General features: G+C 49.5%; 4 protein-coding genes across 5 annotated transcripts; 1 reads left to right on the top strand and 3 right to left on the bottom strand.

Annotated features, from left to right (window-relative positions):
• Positions 1-274: 274 nt before the first annotated feature.
• Positions 275-6,593, bottom strand: LOC129603874 (hypermethylated in cancer 2 protein-like). Its single transcript, XM_055507297.1, has 3 exons — positions 2,948-6,593; positions 2,673-2,812; positions 275-2,597 (listed from the first exon to the last, which is right to left on the bottom strand). Exons 1-3 carry the CDS (start codon positions 2,951-2,953, stop codon positions 716-718), a joined length of 2,028 nt encoding a protein of 675 aa, XP_055363272.1. The 5' UTR covers positions 2,954-6,593; the 3' UTR covers positions 275-715.
• Positions 6,594-6,737: 144 nt separating this feature from the next.
• On the bottom strand, positions 6,738-10,351 carry ddias (DNA damage-induced apoptosis suppressor). The gene is made up of 5 exons (XM_029145195.3): positions 9,957-10,351; positions 9,594-9,749; positions 9,294-9,402; positions 8,703-9,016; positions 6,738-8,316 (listed from the first exon to the last, which is right to left on the bottom strand). Exons 1-5 carry the CDS (start codon positions 10,073-10,075, stop codon positions 6,837-6,839), a joined length of 2,178 nt encoding a protein of 725 aa, XP_029001028.1. The 5' UTR covers positions 10,076-10,351; the 3' UTR covers positions 6,738-6,836.
• A 138-nt stretch (positions 10,352-10,489) lies between these two features.
• On the bottom strand, positions 10,490-13,545 carry si:zfos-1056e6.1 (uncharacterized protein LOC107988029 homolog). Of its 2 annotated transcripts, none has more exons than XM_055507194.1 (9): positions 12,619-13,545; positions 12,346-12,413; positions 12,187-12,234; positions 12,051-12,115; positions 11,930-11,967; positions 11,744-11,823; positions 11,443-11,505; positions 11,210-11,260; positions 10,490-11,002 (listed from the first exon to the last, which is right to left on the bottom strand). In XM_055507194.1, exons 1-9 carry the CDS (start codon positions 12,698-12,700, stop codon positions 10,976-10,978), a joined length of 522 nt encoding a protein of 173 aa, XP_055363169.1. In that variant the 5' UTR covers positions 12,701-13,545; the 3' UTR covers positions 10,490-10,975. The 2 variants fall into 2 exon arrangements, with proteins under 2 accessions (XP_055363169.1, XP_040926016.1); XM_041070082.2 differs by having other exon boundaries at positions 10,490-11,009; positions 12,619-12,812.
• Positions 13,546-13,559: 14 nt separating this feature from the next.
• LOC114852603 (uncharacterized) lies at positions 13,560-21,671 on the top strand. The gene is made up of 20 exons (XM_029145119.3): positions 13,560-13,684; positions 13,750-13,867; positions 13,940-14,079; positions 14,340-14,485; positions 14,562-14,724; positions 14,841-14,934; positions 15,000-15,087; positions 15,179-15,252; positions 15,331-15,635; positions 15,790-15,848; positions 16,322-16,482; positions 16,553-16,620; positions 16,716-16,842; positions 16,933-17,093; positions 17,196-17,341; positions 17,418-17,580; positions 17,837-17,930; positions 18,013-18,091; positions 18,171-18,244; positions 20,332-21,671. Exons 1-20 carry the CDS (start codon positions 13,624-13,626, stop codon positions 21,137-21,139), a joined length of 3,129 nt encoding a protein of 1,042 aa, XP_029000952.1. The 5' UTR covers positions 13,560-13,623; the 3' UTR covers positions 21,140-21,671.
• The last annotated feature ends 217 nt before the right edge of the window (positions 21,672-21,888 follow it).

Below are 21,888 nucleotides of genomic sequence, written 5' to 3'. Positions count from 1 at the left end.
TAATGCTCCTGCAGCTTCCTACTGCTCCGACACCTCTATCACGTCTGTTCACATTTCTGCAGCGACATCCAGCACCAGCTCTGTGGCCCCAGGGTTAAATAACGCTGCAGGAGTGTTTCTACTCGTCCTGTGCAAACGTCACAGGAGGTGGACTCAGTAAATCTGCACAAAGAGGCAGATATGACGCTGCTTTGATGCTCAGCTGTTTTACATGTTGATCTTTAACAAACACGCAACATATAAAACTGCCATGCTGTATCAAATAACAGTGACATTTGCAATTCATTCATTTATTCAAAGTCGTGATCATGAACTTCCTCGACAGAAGAAAGATGACAGTATACACAGACATACTGTAGCTGCTGTTCCAGCCCTGATCAAACTGTGGCGTCTGATGGAGCCACGTTAACCTGCAGTAACGGACCTTTCTGTGTAAACACAGCACTGCGATGACCGGTTAGTAAACACTTTATTAACACACATCAGACCATCTTCTCACTGAAATATAAAGAAACAGTCACTCACGATTAAAAAGATTAAACGATTAAAAATCCTCATAAAGATTCATAATCTTAATGTTCATTGTTAGCTGTATAATATTATTATGTTAAATATTCCTTCGCAGCCTGACGTGAATCAGAAATGAAATGCCCTCATTTTTTGCACATAATAATAAGCTGCCGATAAACTGCTTAAATAACGGCGCGGTGGGGGATTAGAGTCCAATGGGGGAGGCGGGGGGGTGGGGGAAGTCGGCCCCCAGGGAGCAGCGCTGGTGCACACGCATGTGCTCCGTGACGCGGTACTGGCGTGAGAAGGTCATGGGGCAGCGGGGACAGGGGAAGGGCCGCACGCCCAGGTGGCTGCGCACGTGTCTGTTCAGGGAGCCGCGCTGGCTGAAGGCGCGCTCACACAGGGAGCAGCGGAACGCGTGGTGACGGGCCGACACCGGCGGCCCCCGTGCGCCGGCCCGGCTCCCGTCCTCGGAAGCCTCTCTGACAAGCGCCGCTCTGAGGTTAGATTTACGCGGTGCCGAGTGGGAACACTCGGCGTCCAGGTGCGTTCCAGCTTCAAGCACTGATGCCCCCGACGTTCCATCGATCTCGACCCCAGAAGTCCCGTCTCTGTCTCCTTCTGCTCCCCGCTGGTCCGGATCAGCTCTGTCTTTGTACGACACCAGCAGCTCCGCAGGTTTGGTGCTAATATCCAGCAGCAGGAACTGCTCTGGAGTCCCGGCGGTGAAGTTCCGCCTCCGTGGACCCTGCGCTGGGCTCCTGTGGGGGTGCGGTGGCTCGTCCTGGGGGATGCAGTGATAGTGCACGTGTCCACGGTAGGACTGCCCCGCGGCGCCGTCCTCGGGGAAGGCGAACCCGAAGAGCGGCTCCGAGGCTTCAGCGTCCGACGTCTTGTCACGGTCCGGAGACGTGCTCCAGTCAAAGCCGCCCGTCTCCAAACGGGCCCGCGGGTCGGGAGCAGGAGGCCCGGCCCGCGGGGCGCCAGGTCTGTCCAGTGCCGCCGCGTCCGGCTCGTGTGGGTCACGTTGGCGCTGCTCGGAGGCAGCAGCTCTTCGCAGCCTCGCGTGCAGAGCTGCGTGGGGTTCGTAGAGGTCACGGTGGGAGGCGGGTGAACGCTGAGCAGGGAGAACTTCCTCTCTCGCTTCTCCTTTCGAGTCCACGGGAGGCGGAGCGTGGTCGGAGCGCTGGTCCGTGGCAGCAGAGGCCGACACGCGACGCCGCTCGGACCCGTCATCAGGTTCCTCATCCACTTCCACAGAATGACCCGCACGGCTGCTGGGGTCGGACTGATCTCCAACGCACTGGTCGCACAGCTTCTGCGTCGGGGGGGGATTGTCCTCCGCGCCGGTTTGGTCTGCGCTGCTTCTGTAGCCCAGGTCCTCTAACTCGTGCCCTGAGTGGACCTGACCAGCGGCTCCGTGAGCAGCCGCCGCCGAGGCCCGGAGCGCAGACGCCCCGCCGCTGTGACAGATGACCGGCACGGCCCCGCGGCGCGGCCGTGGGGGGGAGGCGGGGGAGGCGGGGGGACCCCCCGTGCCCATTTCCTCATGTGTGTTGTTCTGCCAGGTCCCGGCTCTCGCGGTGCCAGCTGGGTGAAAGCGATCCCCCCGCGCGTCTGCGTGCACTCGAGACGCGCTGTACCCTTCAGTGGTGCTGGAAATATTCGGCGTGTGATTCTGAGGTGACAGACGAGAAGCCGCTCTGTGGGACGAACTACCCGTACGTGCTTCTTCTTCTTCTTCTGTGTTCTGTTTTGCCTCTGCTTCTGCTGCTTGAACGCACAGATCCCTGCTGGATCCCCCGTTTCCAGGTGACTCGCTCCCCCCGTGCGCTGCGCGGGCTCGGCTCCGCTCCCACTCACACAGGTCTTGCTGCAGTGCGTCCATCTGCAGGTGGCGGGCGGCGGCCAGCAGGCTGTGGTACTGCTCCTGGGTGCCGGTGCGGGGCAAGGCCCCCGTGTACACGTAGTCCAGCAGCAGCGCCAGCACGGCGCCGGACAGACACGGAGCCTGCAGCTCCACCAGGACCCCGGCGGACGACAGGACGGAACCCAACACCGGACTGGAGGCCGCCAGGACACACCTGCGGGGGCGAAGAGGCGAGGCCGCGTCACGGCACCGGGAGAAGCTGCGCGCGTGCTCGGGTGGGGCTTCTTACCTGTGCGCGGGGTAGAGCTGAGCCGGGCTCTGCTTCTGTCTCACCACGCAGTCGCAGAACCGGGCTTGTTGCCTCTGGAGGTTCAGACGGGTCAGCAGCGCTGCCGCGTGGCCACGGGCGTCCCGGACGCGGGCTGCACCCTGGAGAGAGGGAGGCGGCTCAGCCGGGTCCGCACAAGCACCGCTCCGCTACAGTAAGACGGCGCGGAACACACGGCGGCTGCTTCAACTGCTGCCGAGCCACCAGAGGGAACCGCTCCATGAGAGGACACTTACCTCCATTTGATCAAGAGTTGCAGCAGTCCTCAGTATCCGCTGTCTGTGTTAAGGAGCCAAACTCCTGCTGACTTATATAGTCCCAGCTCCTCTGGAAGCGTCCAAACTCTGCCCCAGTCGGAAAAACCATCACACGCTTTTCATACTGGGAGCCCGGAGTGACGTGGGCCACGAGGGAGCGCCGGCTCCCGACGTCACGCGCTCCATGACCCGTTAAGGAGCGGGGCCGAGATCGAGCCACGGCGGCCCGGAGGCAGCCACAGAGCCGCAGCACCTAGAAGCTGCACGACAGGAACAAACGCAAGGACGTGGTTGGGACGTGTGAGGCCAAACAGGCACTGGGCCGAACCCAGCAGGACTAGCACTTCAACAGGGCGACCCGGAATTACCAGAACCTTTAGGAAACTGTACTGTAAAGAGTAGATTTGCTGTCTACGTGTGTGAAGACGGTTCAGAGTAACATCAGTACAGTTCCTGTCGGTGATTAAAAAGATCAAAAGATCAATTATCAAAAATCAATATGTGCAGACAGAATCTTTATTATCTCAACTCAAGTAAATCAGTTCAAATTCAAATCTAGCTGTTCCCATGAACCGCTGGCATAGACTGACTGGAGCAGACAGCATCTATGTGCTGTGCTTCTACGCGACGTGCCGCCTGCGAGTCGGCCTCCTCCAGCTGACACAGTGTTGACATGTCCTTACTAAGCCGTCTCTCCACCCATACGCACCATGTGCTCGTCACGCCTCTCATTCTCCACAGCGGAGAGACACTGAAGGCACCGTCATGGAAATACTACTCACGGCAGCGCGGGTCCACAGTGTGACAGAGCTGTTATCTGCTAAAGGGGGCTCCAGTATGCAAAGTAAATGAATTCAATTAGTTGAAAAGCAACAAAGATAAATGTCAAAAATCTAAATCTAAACAACCATTTAGCAGTATTACAGTATTTACCGGTACATTTACCAGCATATTTACCAGTATCACTCTCCAGACCTGTACAATGAAACCCACAGTGGCACCATTACATAAGGCTGTCGCCTCCTGCCAGGCTCTGGGTGACGGCTCATGTGCTGTACTGGGTGGAGGAGCTCCCCTGGCACACGCTCTCACCTACTCACCGCTGCAGGGCTCAAACGCATCACAGCCCGGGACACGACCCCTCGGCTCCTGGTTAAAAGCACCAGGAGTGGGAGAACGACAGACCATTAAAAAACATCAGCTCATGACATCAGCTGATTCGTTGCAATCCTGCCTTTTGTTTGTGTGAACCACATAATGTGAATTATTATTATTATATTTAGTGTCTTTATTGCCTGTGGCCCAGAGGCAGCAGACCTTTATTGAATAATAAAACCAAACATGGGGGGTTATAGACATAGAGTGTCACAAATATGTCAATGAAGCAAAACAACACATAATAAATAGAAGAAAATAAAAAATAATAATATTAATAAGAATAATTAAAATAAAATTTAAAAAAATGAAATGAAGTATACATCTTAGATGTACATTTAACATCTTGCAGTATTGTTGTTATTGTTTTGTCGTCTTTTTATCACATCTTTGATACAGAAGAGTAAAATGGAGGAAGAAAGAGGAAGGAGGAAGAAAGCAGACTGTTCCAATACCTTTACTCAATGAACATCTGGGTCATCAGAGAAAAGACCTAAAAACTTTCCTTTTTCACTACCTACCTACTACTACATTTACTTCCTCAGCGTCTAAGGCTGTGGGTTCCCTTTGGTGCTAAACAGTGGTCTAAGCAGAGCTTCAGTGGTTTGACTGGCGGTTGCTCCTGGACACATATCAAAGGTTCAATGAGCACTTAACTCCACGTGCCTTAAGAGAAGCAGACTGTCCACATCTTCTAACCCCAACAATGTCTGCACGGCTGAGCGCTGGTCCAGTGTTCACCGCTCACTGGGATCCTTCATCTGGGGATCATGTGTGAGGTTGGAGCGACTGACAGACGCTGGATTTAAGTGGCATTTTGGCTCCAGCGTGTCAATCGTAGTAATAGTTTTCATGTGTTCCCTGTAAGTATGTGAAGACGAATGACCTGCAGCATCCAAGGATGAAAAATAAACAGAATCTATAGAACAACAACATCTAAATAAGATACAGTACAAGGCTCCAGCTGTTCGTTCTGTTCTCGTTCCATTTTAGCACATGTAACATCTGATCGTCTGTCATCGCTCTCTATGACCCATAGTAACGGAACATTGCAGCCATGGTGCGGCTTTGGCCGCTATTCTTAGCTCCCTGGCACGGGCCTGAATGCTCTCAGCACTTTATTAACACCTCTGTAAAAAACACACGGTAGCAGCGAGAGCTGGAGGAGGCCGAGAACACAGACCCACGCGGATGATGCGTCCCTGCGTCCTGCCGGTTCCCCATTTAGAACGCCAGGGGAGCAGCAGATCACAGGACGCGATTCAGTTAGTAAAGCTGAACATAAAAACAAGTGTTTGCAAATCTTTTTACTATGTTGAGATGAGAAAACACGTGTGGATAATTTCCATAATAATAACCATCATTTTTATATTCCTCTTTACGCTCATTCCTACAGGCACTTCACAAACCGGCACTTTGTGTGAAACTGATACCATAAGGTATATTTAGTATTTTTATTACTGAAGAACCCGCAGCCAAAGTTCTCTGGCACACGCACACAGAACACGGACAGGACTTCACAGCTCTGGGGGGAAGCATGTGCCAACACAGGGAACATCACAGAGACTGACTGGGGGAGTTAAGTCATGATTAATGCTCTGTGCTTCCTGCCAACGCAAGGGACAGGGTCTTCAAGGGAAACACCCCTGAAGACCCTGCACCTTGTGCCAACGCCCCACAAAGACCTGTGGTCGATCCTGCACATGTGCAACTTTACAGCTTTCCTAGAATCACAAGGACAGTGTACCAATGTAAAATCCTAGAGCTCTAGACACCTTCTTGAAACCTCTAGTGCAGCTCTGTGTGTGTGTGATGGGTATAAGTGCAATGCTTTGACAGTTCCTGGACGGAACAGTGAACCCACATTCCTGAACTAGCAGTCTGTGCAGAACCCTGGTTATATGATTAGCACTAATTAGGATCCATCATCAGGGGATCATTAACATGGAAATCCAGCCTGAAGCCTTTAAGAAATGAGTAAAAGACAGATCGACTGACGCGCCCAAAATTTGAGAAGTGAGAAGAACGTGATGCAGTGAGGACTTGCAGGATCTAAGTGCATATTTGGCCCCACGTTGTCAGTAATCACAGCATAGTTTTCATGTGTTCCCTCCGAGACGGATCCATCACAGCACAACCGTAACATTCATACCAGCGTACATTCCAACCAATACAGTAGAGCTGTTTACGTCTTGTCCCGGTCTCATTTTTAGGAGTGTAACATCATCTTCACCTTTCATCTGCCTCGTTACTCTCAGTGGCAGAACATCACAGCCATGATGGCTGCTTGGCTGCTATTCTTAGCTCTCTGGCACAGACCTGAACACTCCCAGCATCATATTAACACCACTGTAAAACACACAGCAGTGAGACGAGGTCAGCTGGACGAGGCTGATGTATGTGCTCGACCTCTGCTGCTGCAGCAGCATTAGCTGTTCCTTCCACAAGTACACAGACACTTTAACCCACTTATCAATATGGCTGCTTGGCTTTAGCTGCCAATCAGACGTGAGTATGAGACACAGAACTCACAAATCAGAAGTAAAAAGAGAGATATGACTCCACTGTAGCTTCTCTAAATATTAAGACATTTGTGAAAGAGCTGAAGTAGAGGTGGTGGTTGGACTGTTTGTTTATTAAGACTTAGGCTGTAGATAAATAGACATTTGATTAGGCGTTGCAATTATTCATTCATTCATTCAATTAGTCATTTTTAACAGTCTGAGAACAGATCTCTAGACCAGTCACATGATTGGCTCTCATCATCGAGCAGACAACCATCACCTAAAGTCTCCTCATTGTCCGAGTTGCCACTTCCGGCCATGCTTCTGTGCAGGAATGAGAGACGTGGACACAACACGGTTCTTTTGCAGTGAACTCCATCTCCCTTCGGACCGCCACAGGTAGAGTCAACCGTCCTGCTCTGGTTATCCCTCAGTTGTCGTCTTCTATGTTTCCTGCTTAGTTGTGTTCTAGCAGCAGGAGTAGGAGGAACTTCGTCCCAGTGATCACGTATGGTGACGTCACGAACGCTGGACTTTCTCTTGTAGCCACACAGAGGCATTGGATTAGCACCGACAGAGCTTGGTTTCCACAGAGGAGAGGTGTGTTTCACTGTAGCATCACCTGATGCTGAGGACAACGTCCTGGAGGCAGGCAGCCTTAACCCAGAGGTTAATTTAACATTGGGGGTGGACTGAGAGGGGGGGATGAAATCAAGGAAATGAGGTGATTCTGGATCTAACCTGTCTGGGTTGGTAAATTTCAGTCTCAGTGGGGTTAAATGTAGGTCATGAGCCAGCTCACTCCTCAGGATCAGTTTGTCTGGATGAGTGGTACCTTTACAAGTAGAACCTCCTGCGACTGCACTGACAGCTTCTGTTTGAGTGCAGATCGTCGCTGTGTCCGTGTCGAGCGAGTTGCTGAACAGGTCTGCAGAACAGTTGTAAGTCTCCCCTTCAAGCTGCTCCTCAAAGGATAAAGGGCCAAGCAGCCCATCACGCTGGCCGCACTCACTGGAACAAACACGCTCTACACGTCCCTTCAGCTGCTCACAAACCTCGTCAGATAAACCACGACCAGCATGTCTGTGATTTGGTGCAGATGTATTAGTGATATCCACCAGCAGCCGTGAAGGCCTCACAGTCATCTGTCTGGTGAGCTTCCTGTTGTGTGATACATTTTCCAAGCTGTGTCTTGCGGTTTCTGCTACATTTTGAACATTTCGATGCAGCTCTGTTTGAGAAGCGTTGTCTTTCTCGCATAAAAACTCTGTAAGACTCTCAGAGAAAGGCAAATCATCCCAGGCCAAGGAATCAGATGTTCTTGTGAGTTGTGTGCTTGGACACTTCTTCAGTGAATCGTTTTTTAAAGATGGGGACGCACTTAACCACTTGCCCTGCGTAGGTGTGTTCACAACACTTTTCTCAACGGATAAGTCAGGGTGTATGGAAAACAACGAGCTATTATAATAAGGACGAGGCGACAGCGTTGCCTCCGCTGTGAAACCACGGTCCTCCACGCAGCTCAGCGAGGTGTGATGCGGCGTTTTGCCGTAGTCAGTCCCTCTGATGTTTTCATCACGACTCTCATGGGTAGAGAAGCTCTCATCCTGCTCCGCCGATGAAGTAACCAGTCCTAGAGACTGCTGCCACGGAGGGGTAGGAGCAACGCTGCTATCTTGGTGCTGTGATCTACAATGAAATAATGAAAGATAATGTGAAGAAGTGTCATAAAAACAAAATGACAAATAAAGAATTAGTAGATGAAGAATGAGGTTTGCTTTAGGCATTGATCAGTTTGAGGCAACTTCATCTCAGGTTAACTACATGCACCTCTTCAGATAGAAGAGCACTTTAAGTGCTGTGAAAACACATTTCTATTGTGTTTTAATTTTCTTAAACTGAGGGAAATGTTTGAGCTGAATTCAGATTAAGGCCATCTCATTAACCCTCAATCACCAGTGTTCAAAAGTAGTACAAATGGAGCAGATGGTGAATGTCAGAATTAAAGCATTCACTCTAAACATTAATTGAATAAATAATAAAAAGCAGCAACAACAGTGTCTCCAGTTCATTACCTTAGCAGTGACAGGGAAAGTAGAGCTGAAGTATCAAGTGTGGTATTATTGAAGGCGCTGGCTGGAGAATGAAGAGGAATCAGCAGCAAGGCTCTTCCTGGCGGTCGGAAGGAACTGCTGGTACCTGCATGTCCCCGCTCATATTCTTCAGCTCGCTGAAGGAGGACTTGATAATAGCGGAGCACCGTGCAGCCTGAGCGCTCTGTAGCTTTGGGAAGAATCATCTGACTGGCAACAAACTGGACTGTGTCTCTGCTGCCGGAGCCATTGGCAACAGGCCATCCGGACCAAAGTTCACTCTCTGTTCCAGTTACCTAACAGTAAGAGTTTGGGAGGACAAGCAGCAAATAAAAAACAATGAAGAACAATGACATTTGGCCTGTTACGTAGCCTAAACATGACAATAGGATCCAGCCTCTAGGAATGTGGAAGGGCTTCTATCACTATTTTCTAACATAATGCAAAGAAAAGATACATTCAATCAGAATAATCTGCACATTTTCAATTAATGAATCAATAGATCACTAACTAACACACACTGTAACACTTAATGTTTCATGAGAACTTTTGGAACAATAATGAAAGTTGCACCTTTATACCAAAGATGAAACGTCTGCCGATGAAACAGTCCTCAACAGCTTTCACCAGAGATGTGGATCTGGTTGATGCTCCAACTGCTCCATCCACGTTGTCCACCAACCTACAAAAACACATACAGTTGCACAATAAGGCTCTTCTTTTTATTTCCTAAGACAATAATAATTATTAACCAATTCCTTTTAATAGCACAATCGTGTGCACACCTAAAGTGGATATGACACTGATTCAGAACTAAAGACATGCTTTGCTGCACAGCTGTGAATGCAGTAGGTTATCTCTTCCTGTGCTCACCTCTTTAATCCACTTGCTTGAATTCCAAAGAACGGATTCAGACTCGTTCCAAATACCGTTACTCCAAATATGCTTTTGTCCCGGACCACCTTCAGCGAGAGACGGTACCTGTAGTCAGTGTGTTCCTTCAGACATCTGTATCCACACTTGAAGCATCTGCAAAGACATAAACATAAGGAGGTTTGTGGATGTGTAAATACTTAATGACACTAGTCTAACGTGTGTTTTACCGTGCAGGCTGATTATTTGCGGTTATACTGCTGTTTGTTGCAGTTACTTCAGAGAGAAGAGCAGTAGGTATCTTATACCCCGTAGTTTACACAGTGAAAACAAATCAGCTGAGTTGTTTGCTTGTGTTCTGACCTCGTGTGCTCTTGTTCAACATCGGTCCTCGAGAAGCAGTTTTTACAGTACGGGTAATACACACGGGAGTCCTGCAGAGATATCACAGCAGCCTCCACTAGAAGCCGTCGGACAGACATTCAGTCTGCGAGCAGAGGTTCACGCCTGCAGGCTCCGCGTTAGCTCCAATGCTAACCCTAAGCTAACAGAGACGTTTCAGAAAACGCATAACTTAACTATTAACTTTCTCACAACGAAGCTTAGATAACAATGCACACTACTGTATCCGAGTCCTAGATCAGATACAAAAGCGAACTATAATTCTAAGCACCTATTGAGTTGTTTGAAATCCCTAAACTGACCGATTCCGTACTTTTTCTTCTTCTTCTCACGAATTAAAGTCGACCCTGCGTGTTTCGTCATTACCGCCACCCGGTGGTCAGGTCACGCCACCACAGCCTTCTTTGTCCTCTAACATGTACTTCGACCGGGAAAAAGCGTTAGAAAATGGATTTATGGATGGAGTTGGAGAGAATTGAATAAATACAATAATCCAGAGTTTCTCTCATTTATTTAAAATAGTTCACTTAAAATAGTTCACAATACAAACAATATCAGGTCACAGTTGTTTTTCTAAATACAAGTAGACACTGCTCAGTAACAGAAATGTCACAAATATTACACCAAATGCTTGAATCTTTTACCATGAAGGTAAAAAAATGTACAAAATATTTTTAATTTTCCACATCAAAGCATTTTACGACGATACTCTGAGCTGTTGATACATACCAGTGTATATGTAACAGTGGTTTTTTGGCACCTATAGAACCAGACTGGGATGTTTGAGGTAAACAAATTCAATACTTAGCTAAAACATGTTTCTAAAAAATTGTGCTTGTGGTTTCATCATTTGTGGTGTTATATTAGTATTTAAAACTTTAAATGTTGTCCTCTACTCAGGTAAGACCATTACACCTGTGATGTCCCTCCCAGTGACAGTGGTACATCTGCAGTGCTGGTTCACCACAGAGGCGCTCTGGTCAGCGCGCCCTTCCAGCTGTGAGCATCTGCCACCTGCAACAGGGTGCAGTGTGTGTGAGGAAGTACTCAAGATTATAGATGCACAAAGGACAAAAGCTCTCGCAGGCCTTGGACTCTGAAATGACCAAGGCCGTTAACTCTAAATTCATTATTTTACATTCGTCATTTTCACATGATTATCATCATGTGCGGCAGGTGGAGCTGAGATGGGGGAGGTTGGACCAGTGACTCACCTGCATTCTGTTTTGAAGAAATCTCAACTTCTGGCTGAGACATTCAATATCCTGTGTGGGGACAGAGAAGCTCAGGTGGACACTATTGATTTTCATTAAAAGGGCCAAATTAAAACATGTTTTAAAGATTAAAAAAAAACTGCATTTTAATGTTAAAATCATTCAAAAATATGTGTATCATCACCAATTTATCACCTTTAGCCAAAACAGCAGAGCTAGGAGAAAGTCAGTACCTGGTTCAGTCTGTCGTCACGTCTGAGGTTGATCTGTGGCAGAAGCTCCTCCAGTCTCTGAATCTGTAAAAAGACGTGAACTCTACATTCTGGCAGATGTTAAAAAACGGTTTATTACCCACAGAAACTGAAACGACACAATGACTCCAGGAAAAATGGAAAATGAGACCAACACAATAATACCACACGATTTTATGCATTTGTTAACTTGAAAAACAGAATATCCAGAACATCAACTTGCTTATTCCAGACTTTGAGACTGTGCCATTAGTGAGTTACTGGTTCTGGTGGTATCACTGACCCGCCTGTCAATGCTCTGCAGCCTCGTCTTCATGGTCTTGTTGATCACGGTCATGGGGATGGTTCGACGCTGGGGACGCACTGAAAACATGAGATTACAACTCATTCATGTGTAATAAATGGATGTGGCTAATAAAATTTTAATCTCCTGCAGCAACTGCGGAAGAAACTGCCGAGCCGCACTGACCGTGCTGAAAGAACCTGGCCACCTCCAGCACATAAGGCCTGATGTGAGAAGACAAAGCAGCCGCGAAGTCAATGTGGCAAATGAATGATGCTGGTGGATGAACAGGAGCGGGAGTCCTTACGTGTGTTTGCTGTTAGCGCGGATGGAGCCGTTCAGAGGGATCAAGCAGCCGCGTTGGTTCCTCATCTGAGGCAGGAAACAAAAGCGTCTTTTCTCTGTTCAACACATTTAATGTTCAGCTTAAAAAGTCTGTTTACCTTGAATGCAACATCCGAGGAGTTTATCCCGAAGGTGCTGGTGATGATCTGAAGCGAGAAACATCATGGACAGTTTCAGACAGTTTGCGTGAATCTGGTAAATAGATGGAAAAGAGGTTGAGGAAACGAAGAGGACGAAGCAGCCACAGGTGGACGCACCTGTATCGTGGTGGTGACGTCAGCGGCCGCGGGGATGGACGCCTCCCGCAGAGCCACCACCCTGTCATCTGCAACAGAGGGGACATGATTCCGGTTCTGATGGAGCTCGAGCAGAATGAGCCGCACGCGACGTAAAACAAGATGCAGAAACAAAGTGTAAGAGTAGGACGCGCAGGTTTACTCGCGTCGTCATGGATACGGACGCGCGGACCGAGTCTGATAAATGAACGGACGGAACCAGAAAGAAAGACAGAACCACTGTAAGACACGAACCGTTTCTGTCGAGCCGCCTCAGAACCATCCAGATCTTTGACACCGCGGGCGCTTCGTCCAGAGTCAAGTCAGACATTTCCATCGCTCTCAGCAGCAGCAGCGGGTCCAGCCTTCACGCGACCGGATGAAGACTTTCAGAATAAGAGTCTGAGTATAAAGTGTCAGAACCAGATACAGTACTACAGGAGCTCCATAATGATTAGGAATCTTTATTTGAACTGAATTGGACTGTACAATACATTAGTGAAAGGATACATAATAAAGCAACAAGTGTGAGTAAAATAATGTTCATCAATTAAAAAAAATAACATAACTGTTAAAAACAAAGACGTCTGCTCTACTGGTTTTGTTGTGACTCATCATGTCTCTCCTACACTACACACTAAACTAAGTCTGATGAGTCTAAACTAAAGGAATGAGGTGTTTAACCAGGAGCTTATAAAAGATGAGAGCTATGACTAACGGGAGAAATGTGATGCATGTAACTCACACAAACGGCTAATTCACTGCTGTGGTAAACACATTACACATTATTTGAACACATTATCAAATTGAGAAAAGCTTTCTAATCTAATATTTTCAGTGAGCACTTGGAAAGAAAAGCTGTGACATCAAAGAAAAGGACGTTGCTACTGGAAACAAAGCTCCTGAATAATCAGAACCTCTCACATCCCATCGTTGAATATGATTAAAGGTTTTCTTATTAGGTTTCTGTTGTTTCTATGCATCTTCCCCATTGGTCACGTTAAACTGTATATTCACTGTCCTGTTTATTTTATTTTGACATTGGATTGTCAACACAAAGTTCTATTAAAACTAGATTTGATAGGAATCATGCACTTTTTCCCCCCTTATTTTGGTTTGTGCTTTGTCAGACTTCCTCTGAAAACGGGAGCGAAACATTTTCAGTGAAACGCACAGGAGGAGTCACAGCAGGAACTCAGGCAGCGCGTGGCGTCATCGTCTCACTCACAGCTCGCTGTGCACCGTTATAGGAACCCAGCGATGAGCGCGTTGCTCTTCGTGCTGCTTCTTTTCTGGGGGACGACTCCAGCCGCCCTCTCAGGTACGGAGCAGCGTTCACCAGCGCAGCTGTGAAACAGATGTTACAGATGTTTGTTTGTTTTTAAGATGGAGCAGGATCCAGTCTGGACTGTAGCAGCGACTTTGAGAAGCTGATAAGCTGCTGCTTCAACGCACAGAACTGCTCTGAACACACTCTGACCGTTGGGAACATCAGCAGAGACGGGTGGGTTGGGTTAGATTCTATGATATTAACCTGCACAGAGCTGAGAGACATCCAGTGTTTCTTGTCCCACAGGGAGAATCAGTGCGGTTTCCAGGAAAGCGACGTTGGACTGTGCTGCTGCTCCGTCCAAATGCTGGTGGGGAGTCACAAGGCGACGGTCTGGAGAGGAAAAGAAAAGGTCCAGTCGGAAACCATCAGCGACACGGGCAGCTGTGAGTTTATCAGCCAGCTTTCACAGAATGAGAGCATGGAGAGAGGAGCCCGTGTGGGAAAGTCAGCTTTGACGTCAGGATCCTGCATTTTCCCCAATCGTCCGAGTCCCAAGAGAAAGTGGGCGTTCCGACGGGGGCGGAGTTTTCATGGCAGCAGAGTTTGTGTTGATAATATGCAAACATCGGGCTTCACGTCTCGACTTGAAAGAATTTTCATCAGAGGTTCCAGTTTTATTTCCATGATCCTCTCTTCTCTGCAGTCAAACCTAGAGCTCCGACCATCGTCTCGGTCGATGAATCCAATGGAAACTTTCAACTAAAGTGGAGAACAAACCACCATAGCAATTATGTCAACATGTCTTTAAAGGCAAACGTGACGTACTACAAGAAAGGCAGCGAGGAAAAGGTGACGACTAAAACAGAGTCCACTGCATCCGCTTCACGTCAGAGGCCTCGCTGATCCTCCTTGTTCCCTGTGACAGGTCACTAAACCTGCGGAGAACGTAGTTGTTGATCACCTGAAGTACTATGAAATACCCGGTCAGGACCTGGAGCCCAGTACGACGTACGTGGTCAGCGTGAGGAGCTACTCAGACTGGAGCGGGAGGTGCAGCGACAGCAGCCAAGAGGTGGAGTTCACAACAGGTGAGTCTTTGACCTCTGACCTCCTCCTCCAAACTCTTACACTGACAGCATTGTGTCACACTCTACAAATGAGAGTTCATGAGAACCACATTGAAACGCCACCACCTGCTTCCCAGCTGCCTCGGCTCTCGCCTGGCGCCCGGCGACCGTCACGGCCCTCAGCGCCGCCGCCGTCCTCGTCACCGCTGCGGCGTTCGGCTGCTACTACAGGTGAGTGCGGCACAGGAAGCACGCGGGACGTCAGCGCGAGGCCCAACCCGTCTGTTTGCTTCCAGGGTCAGAGCTAAATGCTCGGACGCAGTCGCCAGGTGTCCGAAGCCGAAACTCCTAGATGTGCTTCCGGAGACGGAGAGAGGAGGACTGGTGCGTTTCCACGTGAAGCCTTAGCGAACACTGGGTGAGTAGGTGCTAACGCAGTCAAACTGGGTTTAACTGTCCTCGTCCTCTGCTTCAGATCCTAAAGCCGCCACCGAACGACTTCTCCCTCGTCTCTGTTGATGCCGCCGCGCCCAACGGCGGCTACTCGCGGTGAGTGGGTGTTTATTTGTGTGTTCATGATGACGTCGCCCCGTTGATTCGAGCCACTTCCTTCTGCGGTGCGTTCAGGTGCTACGGCGGCGCCGACGTCACGGCCGCCGTTCAGGACGCCCTGAGGCAGGCGTTGGCCCGCGCCCCCGAGGCCCCGGGGGGCCGTTCGGCCTCCGGCGCCCACGGTCCCGGCGCCGCTGGAGCCCACTTTGACAACATGACCTACGTGAGCGGCCCTCGTCCGCCTGCGACGGGCCGCTCCGTCGACGACGGGACGCGGGTCAAGCCGCGGGTTCCCTCCCTCATGATAACTGATATGTCGTATCAGTCGAATGCAAAAGAGTCGTCGCTGGAATCAACACAAACCCCGTCACATCAGCCAGAATAAACAATGGACTGCTCCTCTATCTGCTGGTGTGGACCGGTTCAGTCAGTCAAACGCTGTCTCGGACGAGGAAGGAGTGGGAGGAGACTCGGACCTGGCGTCTGCTCCCGCAGCACGGCGACATTTTAGGTCTCCTGCTCTTTTGTGAACAGGAAAGGGGCCGAGCCGTGACCCCGTGACCCCGGCGGCGCACGGTCACGCTGATGCACAGGTGTGATGGCGTGCACAGAGGCTCTTGCAACATGGAGCTACTTGGTAAAATGTCCCTCTTCTGCTTTTTATGGTGAACAGGATGCCGAAAGATGTTGCAATGGGTGAAGCCGAGTGCTTTATCATGTGTGACAGTATCTCTGAGACATAAAATGAAACATGTTTGAAATCTGAATAAATATTATTTATTGGTTAACACTATAAACGTGCGTGCGCATATTTCATCCCAAGACACTGGACACTGTCTCGCATGTAGCAGGACACGAGCCAAACTAACGCTGCATCATCCGCGTGGTTTGCTCTGGAGGCTCTGCTTCCATGCGGACCGCATAATGCGCCAGGAAACCGGATCCGACCCGAGTGGGCAGCGCCGCAGAGCGTCCTCCGGTTCGGAGCGCGGAGCGCAGAGCTCACGTCCCGCCTCGTCAGTGTGGAGCTGTTTTTAGGCCGTTTTCTCGTCCGCCCCCTGTCTGACGTCCGAGGAAACGTGAGAGGGACGCGCTTCCAGTGAATTTGTGGCGCAACGCTTCCAGTAACAGGTTTCCGGATCAGGAAGACGCCGAGTCTGGCGCTGGACTGCGAAGGCGCAGCGGGGAAAACGGCGCAATAAACGCTCTCGCCATGGACCGAAGCAGGTAACTCGGATTCTTGGACGGAGTAGTCGTCGTTAAAGTTCCGTTCTGAACCGAACGCGTCTCTTTTCAGGTTCCTGCGCTTTCCTCCGTTCGTCCCGCTGCTTGTTGCAGCTTTCATGGCCGCAGACGCTCTCCCTGGTATGCGAACCAACGCAGTGCCTACCATTTCACACCCACTTGTTTCATTAATTATACTCATAACCTCCGTCTTTGTGTGATATCTGTTTTCGTAGCAGTAACTAACGCAACGGGCTCAACTCTTGACTGCACCAACGACTTCGAGGAGCGAGTGTTTTGCCAGTTCGAAGCGCAAAACTGCATCGATCACAGACTGAAGATCCGCAGCAACAGCGGTTACGGGTGAGCTCGCGATTCCCGAACACGTCACCGTCGCTGTGCGTTTCCAGCTGTCGTACAGATGTTGATGCCATGCTGTGTTGGGCGCCTCAGGGAGCGTCGAGGCCTCTTCTTCCAGCCGTGCGACGCCGGACGCTGCTGTTGCTCCGTGGTGGTTGGAGGCGAGATGCTTATTCAAGGGGACGTCCTGACAGCCAGCGTTTGGAAAGACGAGGAGGTCGTAGATGTCAGAGAAATGCCCGTCGTAGACGGCTGTAAGTTGGCTTGAAAACAAAATGCCCATGAATGTAAAACAGAAACAGACTGAGAGGAAATGAATGTGGATGAAGCTCATGTTTTTACCTGATCGTCTGCAGTCAAACCTAAAGCTCCGACCATTGTCTCGGTCAAAGAATCCAATGGGAACTTTCAACTAAAGTGGAGAACAAACCACCATAGCTATTATAACGACATATCGTTAACGGCTAACGTGACGTACTACAAGAAAGGCAGCTGGGAAAAGGTGACGACTAAAACAGAGTCCACTGCATCCGCTTCACGTCAGAGGCCTCGCTGATCCTCCTTGTTCCCTGTGACAGGTCACTAAACCTGCGGAGAACGTAGTTGTTGATCACCTGAAGTACTATGAAATACCCGGTCAGGACCTGGAGCCCAGTACGACGTACGTGGTCAGCGTGAGGAGCTACTCAGACTGGAGCGGGAGGTGCAGCGACAGCAGCCAAGAGGTGGAGTTCACAACAGGTGAGTCTTTGACCTCTGACCTCCTCCTCCAAACTCTCGGCCCTTTATTGAAGGTCTGAACCCGTCTGCTCTTCGTGCTGTAACTTGTTTTGATGTAATTAAACATTAGTACAAGCACTCAAACCTGATTTCCAAAAATAATGTATGAGAAAACAGCAGATTCAGACCAAGGAGCAGGTGAGACCCGTGCTCTCCACAGGAGCCTGAAACCTCCAGCCTCACTCTGATCCTGTGCTCTCCTGGTGTCTCTTCGCAGCCGTGTCCCCTCACATGCTGCTCCTCGCCCTCATCGTCGGCCTCAGCGCGTTCGCTGTCATGGTCACCGCCATCATGTTCGGCTGTTATGTGAAGTGAGTCACGCAGATAAAACCCGGTCCCGATCTTCACGCTGTGCTGTGCTCATGTGCCACTCTCGGTTTACTTGGGTTTTAGGTTGAAGGACAAGTGGTGGGACAAAGCAGCCAGCCCCAAAGTCTTCCTCCCACAACCCTCGGAGAGTCAGAATCACCAGGTGGGACATGATGCTTATAATCTGTTCTTCCTCTGGTCCCGTGACCCATTCTAATCACGTCCTGTCCCTGTGGTTCCAGTTGCTGAAGCCCAAGCCGCCCGTCTTGTCCTCTGTGGACATCGTGCCTTGTGATCAGGACGACAGCACCTCCTGGTGGGTTTAATTCAATTCAATTCAATTTTATTTATATAGCGCCAAATCACAACAAAGTTATCTCAAGGCACTTTACAAAGTAAGGTTGAAGACCCAAGAGATCCCACAACCTCCAGCAGAACCAGGCTGGATGTGGGCGGCCATCTGCCTCGACCGGTTGGGGTGATTGAATAGAGAGAGAGAAATGCACAGCAACAACAACAAGCAACAACAGAGCACAGGCAGGATGGTTGGATCCACAGCTGCCCATCACAGACACCAAACTTTGAGTCCAATGATACCTGTAGGTGAGGACAGAGTGGAGGAAAGAGAGAGAGAGAGAGAGAGAGAGAGAAGGGAGAAGCACAACTACTGGAGAGAAAGAGACAAGGTTAGTTGAAAATAGAACAATGATGGGAGGTTATTGGACAGAAGAGGTAGAAGGAAACCGAGGAGCTCAGTGTATAAATTAAGTCCCCCAGCAGTCTATGTCTATTGCATCTTAACTCAGAGATGGTTCCTAACAATAAACTAACAATCATTGCCATTGACCTGAACCATCTCTAACTAGAAGCTTTATCAAAAAGCTCTGAGAACGAAGTGTTCTGCTGGGAGCATAAGGAACTATGAGGTCTTTAATATAAGAAGGAGCTTTATCATTGAGTACTTTGTAGGTGAGTTGGAGAATTTTAAATTGTTTCCTACATTTTACAGGCAGCCAGTGCAGAGAAGCTAATGTAGGAGAAATGTGATCTCTCTTTCTAAGTCCTGTCAGAACTCTGGCTGCAGCATTTTGAACAAGCTGTAGGCTTTTTAAGGAGGTGTTAGGACATCCTATGAGTAAGCAGTTACAGTAGTCCAGCCTAGAGGTAACAAATGCATAGATCAGTTTCTCTGCATCACTCTGAGAGAGGATGCTTCTGATTTTAGCTATATTTCTAAGATGAAAGTAGGCGGTTTTGGAGATTTGTTTAATGTATGATGTAAAAGAGAGATCCTGGTCAAAGATGACACCCAGGTTCCTCACAGTAGAATCTGAAGCTAATGTTATGCCATCCAGGGTGGCTATCTGACTCAATAGTGTCTCTCTCAGATTTTTAGGCCCAACAATAAGAATTTCAGTTTTATCTGAATTGAAGGAAGTTTTTGGACATGCCAGATTTGATGTCTTTTAAACAATTTTGAATTTTGACTAGTTGATCTGTTTCATTTGGTTCCAAGGACATATATAGCTGAGTATCATCTGCGTAACAATGAAAATTAATAGAATGCTTCCTAATAATCTCACCTAGAAGAGACATATATAGGCTAAACAGAATTGGACCAAGCACAGAACCCTGTGGTACTCTAAATCCTTGTGCATGTGGAGAATTTCTTATTAACATGAACAAACTGTAATCTGTTCAACAAATAGGATTTAAACCATCCTAATGCTGTTCCTTTAATTCTGATTCTATGTTCTAGTCTCTGTAATAGAACGTTATGATTAATTGTATCAAATGCAGCACTAAGATCTAACAGGACAAGGACAGAAATTGTTTAGCCACGATTTTTTCCAGAATCTTGGAAATAAAGGGTAAATTTGAAATGGGCCTATAGTTGACTAGTTCTCCAGGGTCCAGGGGTGTTTTTTTCAATAGAGGTTTGACCACAGCCACCTTAAAAGCCTGTGGTACATAGCCTAAATGTAAAGATTGGTTGATTTGATTTAATATGGATGAGCTGATTAAAGGTAGAACTTCTTTGAGTAATCTGGTTGGGATTGGGTCAAAAAGACAAGTGGACGACTTGGAAGTGTTGATTATTGAGGTTAACTCCATATGAGTTATGGGGAAGAAGCTGTCTAGGTAAGACAGAGGATTTGGTAAATTTAAAGTTGATGGATCTAGACAGTGCTTTCTGTCATTTGCAGGAAGTTGCTGCTGAATGTCTTTTCTAATGATGATAATTTTATTGGTAAAGTAGTTCATAAAGTCATTGCTGCAGAGATTTAAGGGGATAGTAGGCTCAACACAGCTATGACTCTTAGTCAGCCTGGCCACAGTGCTGGTGCTGCTGTGGGTCGGCGGCGCTGTGAGCGTGTCAGTAACAGGCTGCTCTGTGTCCAGGTTGCAGGTGCTGCTGACCGACACCAGCGCCGGGAGCTCTCAGAGCAGCGGCATCAGCACCGGCTCCTCCGCCGTCGTCTACGCCCGGACCGAGCCCAACGTGCGGGTCGGGGTCCAGAACGCCCTCTCCGAGCTCTTCCCCCACCTCAGCCCGGTTTCTCCCGTGGCCGCCTGGCCGCTCGGAGGCGAGCCGGCGCCGCACGGCCTCGAAGCGGTCGGCGCCAGCTCCGGGTCTTCGGGTCTGGACAACAAGACCTACTCGCTGGTCATCCCGATGGCGGCCGGGGCCGAGGAGCGGGCGCTGGCCGGGCCCGAGCCTGCGCCCTGTGTCCCTATGTTCCGGCCCGATGAGGGTGACGCCGTGACCCACGTCCCGCCGGCGCCGCCCGGCCTGCTGATCGGGCTCCCGCTGCTGGGTTCCACCCTCATTCCCACAGACATGTCGTACCATCAGTGCAGGCCCGGAGTCCAGGCCTACGGCGAGGACTCCGGGCTGTCGTCGGTGTCGAGCGGCAGCGCCTCTGTAGCCGCGTGCGACGAGGACGGCGCCTCCCAGAACCGGGCCCTCGTGTGCGAGAACAACCCCTGCTACGCCCACACGCCTGCAGCTGCAGCTCCGCTGGTGGTGAACGCCTACCAGGCGTTCCAGAAGGTGGCCGCGCAGCCGGACGGGTCCACGGGCCGGGTCCCGGTCGGGATCCCGGGGTTCCCTCAGGGCCAGTGCCTCACTGGGCTCCACCGGCCGCTCATCGCGCTCACGTGCTCTCAGATCCCTGTGATCACAAGCACTGGATATCAAAGTGTGTGAAGCTCGTTTTCCAGAAAATGTCAAACCGTGCTGGACCGCCTGCTGTGAAATCCTGTCTCTATTAGTGGCTGATGGAGACTTCTGCTGCTTCAAACAAATTCTGTTTAAACATTTCATTTTGAACTTTTTACTTTTATGCTGTTGACTCTGATGAAGAGAGAATTTCAACTTTCAAGACTTGCATCAGTAACGCGCAGCTCCACAACCAGCCACACGCTCAGCTGATGGTTTGTTGTGACATTATTTCCTGTTGCACTTCTGGGGAACTGAGCACTTCCACAGAAGCACAAGCCGCTCGCATCACAGCTGCGGTGACTCACAGGAGCCATGTTCATTTGCATATATTAAATAACACGTGACTTGTTTGTTGAAGAAACTTAAACGCATCATGTCCTACTCCTCGTGTGTGTGTGTGTGTGTGTGTGTGTGTGTGTGTGTGTGTACAGGCATGTTACGCTGCATGTGAACACTTTGTATACTTAGTGTCTGCTGCTCCTGAGACTCAAACTCAAATAAAAACCTTGTGATCGACCTTTTGTCTCCATCCTAATGCGTTCTGACACTAACACACACACACTAACACACACACAGAGTGGCTGCGTCCACGGTGTGACTGTAGGAATCAGCGTATCAAACCCTGCATGCTGGAACAAATGCAGTGTTTCCTGTAACTGGAGGAGCCACTTAATCTGAGGCGGTTATTGGAGGAGGAACGGCTCGGCGTGGTCTGTGATTGGAAGAATGCAGCC

Source organism: Betta splendens, chromosome 3 (assembly GCF_900634795.4).
Source record: "Betta splendens chromosome 3, fBetSpl5.4, whole genome shotgun sequence".
NCBI classification, from domain to species: domain Eukaryota; kingdom Metazoa; phylum Chordata; class Actinopteri; order Anabantiformes; family Osphronemidae; genus Betta; species Betta splendens.
Note: the sequence above shows the minus strand (reverse complement) of the source record. Positions and strands in the feature narration are given on the sequence as shown.

Coding starts and splice junctions, on each gene's coding strand:
- LOC129603874 (XM_055507297.1), bottom strand. Junction 2,598..2,672: donor CAGCTCTACCCCGCGCACAG/GTAAGAAGCCCC, acceptor TCGCCCCCGCAG/GTGTGTCCTGGCGGCCTCCA.
- ddias (XM_029145195.3), bottom strand. CDS start 10,075: ATGTCTGTCCGACGGCTTCTAGTGGAGGCTGCTGTGATATCTCTGCAG. Junction 9,750..9,956: donor GTTGAACAAGAGCACACGAG/GTCAGAACACAA, acceptor ATGTCTTTGCAG/ATGCTTCAAGTGTGGATACA. Junction 9,403..9,593: donor CAAGCAAGTGGATTAAAGAG/GTGAGCACAGGA, acceptor GTGTTTTTGTAG/GTTGGTGGACAACGTGGATG.
- si:zfos-1056e6.1 (XM_041070082.2), bottom strand. CDS start 12,700: ATGGAAATGTCTGACTTGACTCTGGACGAAGCGCCCGCGGTGTCAAAG. Junction 12,235..12,345: donor ACGTCACCACCACGATACAG/GTGCGTCCACCT, acceptor TTCTCGCTTCAG/ATCATCACCAGCACCTTCGG. Junction 11,968..12,050: donor CGCGCTAACAGCAAACACAC/GTAAGGACTCCC, acceptor TTCTCACATCAG/GCCTTATGTGCTGGAGGTGG.
- LOC114852603 (XM_029145119.3), top strand. CDS start 13,624: ATGAGCGCGTTGCTCTTCGTGCTGCTTCTTTTCTGGGGGACGACTCCA. Junction 14,080..14,339: donor CATCAGCGACACGGGCAGCT/GTGAGTTTATCA, acceptor TCTTCTCTGCAG/TCAAACCTAGAGCTCCGACC. Junction 15,849..16,321: donor ACGGTCACGCTGATGCACAG/GTGTGATGGCGT, acceptor CCCCCTGTCTGA/CGTCCGAGGAAACGTGAGAG.